At 44.3% G+C, this 9,682-nt stretch overlaps 1 protein-coding gene across 1 annotated transcript; it reads right to left on the minus strand.

The window, feature by feature from the left end:
• Window positions 1-3,381: 3,381 nt before the first annotated feature.
• On the minus strand, window positions 3,382-7,199 carry LOC103429215 (LRR receptor-like serine/threonine-protein kinase HSL2). The gene is made up of 2 exons (XM_029094478.2): window positions 4,291-7,199; window positions 3,382-3,958 (listed from the first exon to the last, which is right to left on the minus strand). Exons 1-2 carry the CDS (start codon window positions 6,869-6,871, stop codon window positions 3,570-3,572), a joined length of 2,970 nt encoding a protein of 989 aa, XP_028950311.2. The 5' UTR covers window positions 6,872-7,199; the 3' UTR covers window positions 3,382-3,569.
• Between the last annotated feature and the right edge of the window lie 2,483 nt (window positions 7,200-9,682).

Consider the following 9,682-nt stretch of genomic DNA (forward strand, 5'->3'; position numbering starts at 1 on the left):
AACAGTACCACTGTTGGATAATTGGAAAGTCCCTGTGTGTCAACCTCTGTGCCTCGTGGCAAGGTAGACTAGCAAACATGCCCAACCTTTACTCACATTCGAGAAAACACTCCCAATAAGATTGCTTGCTCCAAAATCGAAGAGGCACCGTCCTCCGAATCTCGAGAGCCAGACTCCCAACATGACTACTTTCTCAAAAATCGAAGAGAGGGTAAAGGAACAGTACCATTGCTGGATAATTGGAAAGTCCCTGTGTGTCAACCTCTGTGCTTCGTGGCAAGGTAGACTAGCAAACATGCCCAACCTTTACTCACATTCGAGAAAACACTCCCAACAAGATTGCTTGCTCTAAAATCGAAGAGGCACCGCCCTCCGAATCTCGAGAGCCAGACTCCCAACATGATTACTTTCTCAAAAATCGAAGAGACACTGCTCCCCGAATCTCGAGAGCCAGACCCCCAACATAATTGCTTTCTCAAAAATTGAAGAGGCGCTCGCTTTCTCAAAAGCTGGGCTGCTCAGAGACCACGAGGGCCGATCTCAGAAATCAAAGAGGCACCTTCTTTTCTAGCCTTGTCAGCACCTGTCACACGCACACTCAGCTTTGCGGAAATTATGGGCATTCTGTCGAAGACTTCTGGTGAAGTAGAAAGCACATGAATCTTACTGTTCAATCACCCACTTCCCACACGCAACAATAGCTCATGGGTACCACAGATAACTTTGTCAAAGTCTCTGCCAAAGTTGAGCACGTGAAGCTTGCAGCTCCCACTACATCGCTCTGACCAAGAAAGGTAAAAGAATAGCAAAGAAACAGCACTCACAAAGTTTAGACACATAAATTTTGAAGGTCTAGCTACCATATTATTACCCACAAGGGTAAAGGAACAGTACCACTACTGGATAATTGGAAAGTCCCTGTGTGTCAACCTCCGTGCTTCGTGGCAAGGTAGACTAGCAAACATGCCCAACCTTTACTCACATCCGAGAAAACACTCCCAACAAGATTGCTTACTCCAAAATCGAAGAGGCACCGCCTTCCGAATCTCGAGAGCCAGACTCCCAACATGATTACTTTCTCAAAAATCGAAGAGACTGCTCCCCGAATCTCGAGAGCCAGACCCCCACCATGATTGCTTTCTCAAAAATCGAAGAAGCATCGTTCTCCGAATCTCGAGAGCCAGATACCACATACCACTTTTTCAAAGTGCTCTGACAGAGTTAAAACATGTGAAGCTGGCAGCTCCCACTACCGTGCTATGACCAAGCAGGGTAAAGGAATAGCATTACTACTTGTTGTTAGGGAGACTCCTATATATGTCGACCTCCATCCCCAACGGACAGGCAGACCTGCAAAAATGCTCAACCCTTCCTCATATCTGAGAGGGCACTCCCAACGAAGCCTTTCGAAATATTCAGCTTTCTTTCCCCCCGATAATACCTCTGCAAACAAGCTATACTAGAGCAAGAATATCTCATATCATCAGGGTTAAAAGCAAGAGTATCCCATATCATGCTTTTTCCCTGTCTTTTCCTTTGGCCTTGTTTTTACCTGCAAGACAAGGAGAAAGAGAGCAATCAGTCAGCACTTGAAATCAAGCTCCCAGCCAGGAACTGACAGCCTGGAACCCCTTACCTGATTACTTACCTGGCATTGCTCTCGAGTACTCATCTTCAACATCTTATGTTGCCAGGGAAGATACCGCATCTGCTTGAGGAACAGATAGGGCAAGTGCGAAGGATACAAGGAAGCATATGGAGACAAGCGTAACAGCACACGTGCCGATCCATCCATTACTCTGTCAAAAGCAAAAGTATCCCATATCAGCAGGGTCGAACGTACTCTAGATTTGATGGACTTGTTTTGACCCTCAAATTCTTCAGTCGGCCTTATACTCTGGAGGAAACCAGAAAACCCTCCAGCTCAGTTCAAGAATAAGCCTGTGGAAAGTTACTTCTTCAAAAGCAAAAGTATCCCATATCATCTCTTCTCATTTTTCTTCTCTTTATCCTTCATGCTGCTGCAAGATGGGGAAAAGGTGAACAATCAGCCGGAGCTCTGATTGCTTACCTTGTCTGTCACCTCTTTCAGCAAATCCCCTAGCTCGGCGACTTGGGGGACTCCTACTACATGGTTTGTATCGCGCTTGACCAAGCCTGAAACTACAAGTAAGCTTCAAGTGAAATTGATACATTACCTTGTGCATCTTCACCAGTTAAAGATACCACCCCTGGATGGAGGAAGAGTACTTCCAGAGAAGCTGCCACATCTACCTATGAGACAGATAAGGCAAGTCGATACCACACTCCGATACTTAGAAGTTTCGTGATTACGAGATCATTCTCCCACAATATTTCCTAATGTCATTTGTACTCTAATGTCATTTGTACTAAATCATTCACTTGTACTCACTAAAGGAGAGCTTGAACCTATGTACTTGTGTAAACCCTTCACAATTAATGAGAACTCTTCTATTCCGTGGACGTAGCCAATCTGGGTGAACCACGTACATCTTGTGTTTGCTTTCCTATCTCTATCCATTTATATACTTATCCACACTAATGACCGGAGCAATTTAGCGAAGATCACAAAAAGCGACCGTTTTCGCTACCTAGGATCTATCTTACAAGAGAACGGAGAATTAGATGGAGATCTCAACCATAGAATACGAGCTGGATGGATGAAGTGTAAGAGTGCATCCAGCATGTTGTGTGACCGTCGTAGGCCACTGAAGCTCAAGGGAAAATTTTATAAGACGGCAATAAGGCCAGCGATGTTGTATGGCACAGAATGTCGGGCGGTGAAACATCAACACGTACACAAAATGGGTGTAGCAGAGATGAGGATGCTTCGTGGGATGTGTGGGCACACGAGAAAGGATAAGATTGAGAATGAGGATATCCGAGGTAAAGTAGGAGTAGCCGAAATTGAAGGAAAGATGAGAGAAAATCGGTTCCGGTGATTTGGACATGTGCAAAGAAGGCCGACTGACGCTCCGGTTCGAAGATGTGACTACGGGACAGAGGTTCAGGGCCGAAGGGGTAGAGGAAGACCTAGGAAAACTTTGGAAGAGACTCTAAGAAAAGGCTTAGAGTACTTGGATCTAACGGAGGACATGACACAAAACCGAGCGCAATGGCGTTCTAGGATTCATATAGCCGACCCCACTTAGTGGGAAAAGGCTTTGTTGTTGTTGTTGTTGTAACGTGAAAAACCGATAATATCGGCAAAATATCGCCGATATTATCGGCATTTAAGACCTTGACTACAACCAGAAGCTCTAGCTCTTAATCATTTTCTTCATAAATGATATTACTATTCTAAGCTATACTAAGAGAAGGGAGGAAGAGAATTTAAACCCGAAATGAGTGAGTGGTGAGTGGCTATCAAAAACTAGATGTTTACTTCATAAATATGTGAACTTTTTCTCTTCTTCTAGTTCTTACATTATAACTGTTGAAAAGGAGCAATATTTTAAAGCAAGGTGGTCATTTTTGAACCACCAATCTTTACACACAATGCTACGAAATCCCATAGACTGATAGTAACTGAGTTATTCAACAATGAATCAAAGGCTTATCATTTTGGACGGTCGAGATGGTTTCTGATCTCGAAGCAATTCGACCACCCTTCTCATGGAGGGCCTGTTAATTGGGAATGCAGCAGTGCAAAGAAGAGCCACCTTCAAAACCTTCTGAATCTCTTCGTAGTTGCATGTTGACGGATCAATCCTTGGATCGATTATCTGGCAGAGATTGGTGCCGCAGAAACCTTCGTCATTGCTGCCTTCTCCTCCTTCAGGAGAAGACATTGCAGCCTCTCTAACCCACTTCACAATGTCTGTGTTCTCACCAAAGGACGAGTCATTCGGACTCTTGCCAGTAATCAGTTCCAGCAGCACCACACCGAAGCTGTAGACGTCGCTCTTCTCAGTTACTTGAAGCGTGTATGCATACTCTTCAAACCAAATATAACACAATTAGGTTTAGCATATATGTTCTGTTCATATAATGTTCCTTTAAACCAAAGCAATCAAATTACAATTAGTCCCAACAATAAGCTGAAATATGCTATAATACATATTTTATCACGAACTTAAATACATCAATAGTTAACAGTTGTTCATATCAACTTTTTACAATTGTCGATAAAACTTCGTTTGAAAGCAGATAATAAGAATACATGCAAAGTTAAAATTGTCATCGCAGATAGTAAGACACCCAGAGAATCTATTAAGACACCCAAAAAGAAAATTAAGCAACCAACCATTTTTTTTTAAAAAACCTTACCTGGAGCGATATAGCCGTAGGAACCAGCAATCCGTGACATCGCACCACCTCCGGCCCCCATGTCAGGGTGCAAAGTCTTGGCCAGTCCAAAATCTGCCACAAGCGGGGTCCAGTCCTTGTCCAATAGTATGTTGTTACTCTTCACGTCCCGGTGGACGATTGCCGGAGCGCAGTCGTGGTGTAGATAGGCCAACCCATGGGCTGACCCGACCGCAATGTCGTACCTTTTGGCCCAATCCGCCAAAGGCCCAACCTTCTCGGCATGCAAACAGTCACCCAAACTCCCATTTTCCATGTATTCATATCCCAAAATCCTACCGTCCTCACCACTACAACAAAACACCAATTTTACAATATTGCCATGCCGGATCCGACCCAAAGTCCCCACCTCAGACAGGAAAACGGATTCAGTTTCGGGTTTCCTTGCCCCGCCCCATAGCTTCTTAACCGCCACGGTCTGCCCCGTCTTCAGCTTAACTTTATAAACATGACCCGAACCGCCCGTCGCGATTAGATTCTCCTTCGTTAAAGATCGCATCACCTCCTCTTCATTAAACCCGACCCGTTGGAAAGTGGTAACCCTGCAAAGCCGCTTCGTTTTACCGCCAAAAGCTTTGGACCGGAATTTCAAATACGAAAGAACCGACCCGAGGACAAGTACAACGCACACGGATAAAATGGCTATCAAAATTGGGGTCGGAGATCTGGGTTTGGAGCAGGTAGGGAAGTGATCCAGATCCGGACTGCACAAATTCGGGTTACCCACTAGCCCCAAGTTGAAGGGACTGCAATCGAAACCAGTAGGTATTTTCCCGTACAGTTTATTATTCGAGACGTTGAACTGATTGAGCCTCAGCTTGGTCAACTCCGACGGAATCTCACCGGTGAGTATATTTTCCGAGAGATCCAAGTAATTCAATACCGGCAAGTAACCGAGTTGGGGTGGGATCCGACCCGTTATGCCATTGTGAGATAGGTTCAGCTCCGTCAACTGGGTCCACGAACTCACTGCACTCGGAATTTCACCGGAGAACATGTTCTCCTCCATTTTCAGCCTCTGCAAAATCTTCAGCTCCGTTATGCACGGCGGCAAGTCGCCGGAGAATTTGTTTCTGCTCACGTCGAGGCTCGAGAGGTTCGTAAGCTTACAAATCGCCGACGGAAGCTCGCCAGAAAATGAATTGCTGGAGATCTTAAGTGTCGAGAATTTAGTAGCCGCCGATATCGACGGCGATACGCTGCCGTTGAATCTGTTGTTATTCATCGTGACGAAATAGAGACCAGGCAGACCCCAAAACTTGTCTGAAACGACGCCGTCGAGCTCATTGAATTCGATTCGAACGTATCCGAGAGAATGACACTCGTTTAACGTATCGGGTAAATTTCCGGAGAAATGGTTCGCCATTGCGATGAAATTCCAGAGCTTTTTCTGGTAACAGAGAAACTTCGGCAGCTTGCCGGAAAACGTGTTCGTCGAGACGTCGACTTCTGCCAAATCGGAATATCGGCCGAGATTTTCCGGGAGGGAACCGGAGAAGCTGTTGTTGAAGATCTTGAACTGCCGCAGTTTCGGATTGGAGGCCAAGATCGGAGGAAGCTCGCCGGAGAGGAGATTGTCGTTGAGATTTAAAGACTCCAATTGCAGTCCTGCAATTGTTTCTGGGATTTTTCCGGTGAAGGCGTTCAGAGAGAGATCTAAGTTCCGGAGAGAGGTCAGGTTTCCAATGCTCTCAGGCAATTCGCCGAACAGGTGATTTTCGTACAGCTCGATCTGCGTCACGCTCCTCAATCGACCAATGCTTGCCGGAATCGGACCGGATAGGAAATTCGTAGACAAATCGAGGTTCATCAGCGAGACGAGGTTTCCGATGGAGTCTGGTAAGCGGCCTCTGATGTTGCATTGCGGGGCGAAGAGGGTCTGTAGCTTCGTCAAGTTTCCAATTTCGGAAGGCAACTCGCCGAGCTTCAATGGATTGATAGCGAGTTCCAAGCGAGTCAACTCCGTAAGATTGCCCAAGAACTTGGGGATTGTACCGGTGAGCAAGTTCCCGGAGAGCATCAGGACTTGCAGGGAGGGAAACCGGCCGAAACTCGCCGGGATATCGCCGGTGAAGTTGTTGTTTATGAGGTTCAGGATTCGCAAGTCGGTGAACTCCGGCTGAAACTCCGGCAATGTTCCGACTAAGAGGTTATCGTGGAGCTCGAGAACATGGAGGTGGGAGCAGAGAGAGAGGGTGTTGGTTTGGAGAGAGCCGTTGATTAAGTTGGCTGACAGAGAGAGGTTCTGGAGAGTCCGAATGCTACAAAACCCGAACGGGAACCCGCCCGAAACACCGAACACGGATAAGTTTACAGCAAGCACAGAGTGGTTGTCCCGGTCGCAGGTGATTCCCGTCCAATTGCATGGATTGTGGCCGCTGCCCGGAACCCAGTCGTCGAGCTTTCCGTCCGGGTCGGACAGTTGTGCCTTGACCCGAATCAAGTTCTGAGTATCCCCGGCCAAAGATGCTGCGACTGTTAAAATGCATGACAGTGCAGAAAACAATACTAAAAGGGGCATTAGGGGTGTTAATTGTGTCATCTTAAGAAAAATGGAGGCACAAATCAAAGTTTGAAGAGTGAGGAAACGAAGTTCATGTTATAAACATAAGTAACGGTTTGAGGGGTTGAGGGGTTGAGACTTAAGAGGGAGATTTAAAAGGGAGGGAGGGGAGGTTTTAGAAGGGTTTGAATTTTCAAAGGGCTTCACATGGAAGGTGCTTTATTGCTTCATCCTTTAGGATATTGTGAGAGAAAGAAGGGTTTGGTAATTGGTAGGTTAATCGAAACTGTGCGCAAGAAATTTTTCAATGTATTTGAAACAACGTGAATAGACGGTTTAATTAATTTTGGAAGGCTATTATTGCTGAGTGGAGCAAATGAAACGTGATTCGATATGGGTTTATTAGGAGAAAGTGACATATTTAGTAGTGAGTTGGAACTTGGCAAAGGTTTTTAAAAGTAGAAGACAAAAATTGATGGGCGGTTATATTTTCAAAAAAGAAGAAAAATTAATAAAATGAAATGGGAAAAGTAAAGAAACAATTTGAAAATAGGGAACTAGGGCCATTGTATTTTCTGTCTAGAAGATAGAGAGATTTCGTTGTAGTATCCAATGACTAAAATATTGATAATATCGGCGATATATCGTCGATATTATCTTTTTTCAGAGACACCGATATTTTCCTACGTATCCGTCTTATTATCGTCAAAATATCGCGATATTATCGATAATATCGTGATATATTCGATATTATCGAAAAATTCGTCATGACTCCGTCGTCGGAAAGGCAGCCGAGGCTGCGTCGTCCCAGTTGCCCAGATATCTCTCTGCAATCCAGGCTCAGACCCAAGATTTGCGCCTCAACGACGCCGATTCCCCCGCCGTTGTCGAAGTCGCGGTGAAAGAGCTCGCAGAACGGATCGCAGTTGTAGATCCAAAACCCGTGGTCTGTCCCTACGGCGAAGCAGGCGTGGTCTTGGTTGAAGCAGACGTGGAACAGAGACGGAGGCGAGTGCGTCGCCGGCGGGGCAGGCTCCGGGGGGAGGAGGAGAATGGGTGGTTGTTGTGGAGGTTGAGGTTGGGGTTTGGGGGCGATTGGGGGTCGTGGTGGTCGTCGCTGGAATCAACGACAGAGGTGGGGTTGTTGTCGGTGGGATCGGTGAGGAAGGCGGAGAAGGATCAAGAGAACTCGCCGGAGAGTTCCTGGGTTCGTCGACGAGGCGGAAGACGTGGACGAGGAGGAAGGCGAATGAGGAGGAAAAGGCCATGTAGGAGAAGGATCGAGAAAGGTCTCTGTGCGTGTGTGTGGGAGAAGGGAGAAGAGAGAAGGATCGAGAATTCGAGAGATCTGTGTGTGTGTTTGTGGGAGAAGGGAGAGGGAGAAGAAAGAAGGATCCAGAGACGACTGACGTCTCTGTGTGCGTGTGTGCGTGTGTTGTTGTGCGTGTGTGGTGTGCATGTGTGGTGGCGTGTGTGATCCCTGTGTGTGCGTGTGTGTGTGTCGGTGGCGTGTGTGTGTGTAGGTGGTGTGTGACGGTGTGAGAAAAGAAAAGCATCTAAATAATTCAACTTTTACAGCTTTTAGGGATGGTACAATTTTTTACACTCACAATGTTTGTCAGCTCGCTATATAATCAACTTGATAATGTTAAATCCATCATGCAATGCATTTCCTTCCAATTTTTTGTGATAAACTAATAGATAATTGACTAAATAAACATCCTGCAAAGTTTCAATAAAAATTTCCAAGTTTTTCTTACAATTTCCGTGGTTTCCATATTATTTTTATCGATATCGATATTATCCTGATATTTCCATCGATATTTCCGTGTTTTCGGACTACCGATATTTCCGATATCATCGATATTTAATACCTTGGTAGTATCTCTCTCTCTCTCTCTCTCTCTCTTTAGTATTATAATAATATATTCTACACTAAGAGGAGGGAGGAATTTGGCTAAGTCATATAATGAGCAACCTAATCTGGTATCGAATTCATCATCTACAAGATTCGAGTTTAAGACCTTTTGCTTACAAGTGAAAAGAAATATCAACAGACCGTAATACTGCATGACGCTAGTATGGTCTTATTTCCATGTGATTCCTTTTTTTTTTTTTGGGAGGGACATTGGATTTGGAAAAGAGGAGGATAGGAATGAGAATCAATTGGGAAATGTTATTTCCCTTTTTTCCTTGGGTGGGGAAACAATGTCATGTTTGTCATGGTTGGGAATTTATGCTTTACCTAGCTAATTAAGCATCAAACAGTCAAACACTAGTGTGATATTTGTGAAGGATAAAGCCAGCTTGAGGAGCAAGCATGGCAAAATGTTTGGTACACGTCAATTTTAGAATCGGCAGTACTCGGTTTCTATAGTTTTGATTTTCTCCTTTTTTTAGGAGCAGTATTACTGTAATCACATTGACTAGAAATGACATTTTAACGTACGGAGGAATTGGTACTGTACATGAATTTACTTAAAGGAAAGTGAATTTCACACATAATTTTTAACCTTTTACACGCCCTTGTTTAATTCTAGTAGTTGATTTTGTTTAACTTATTCAATTTAATAATCATAAATAAAGAGAGGTGTGTGAAAAACTAAAAAGATATATGAAAATCATTTCCCTTCGTATCTAATTAGAATAAATATATTAAGTAAATGTATATATTGTAGTCGACTCTGTAAACTCTTCCATAGGTTGTTAAGAACATTGGGAGAAAAAGAATAAGAGTTTGTTTGGATGTGTTTTTAAAACGATTGAAAGCGCTTTTGGTGAAAATGTTTTTAGAACCAATTCTTAGTAAAAATTTAAGTAAATTCTAGAAAAGCACTTAAAGTGTTTCCT

This window comes from Malus domestica, chromosome 15 (genome assembly GCF_042453785.1).
Source record: "Malus domestica chromosome 15, GDT2T_hap1".
Classification (NCBI taxonomy): Eukaryota; Viridiplantae; Streptophyta; class Magnoliopsida; order Rosales; family Rosaceae; genus Malus; species Malus domestica.

Bases quoted from the DNA above. Each gene is read 5' to 3' on its own strand.
- LOC103429215 (XM_029094478.2), bottom strand. From the start codon at position 6,871: ATGACACAATTAACACCCCTAATGCCCCTTTTAGTATTGTTTTCTGCA. The intron at 3,959-4,290 runs GTAAGGTTTTTT...TTTGGTTTGAAG, and splicing joins CTACGGCTATATCGCTCCAG to AGTATGCATACACGCTTCAA.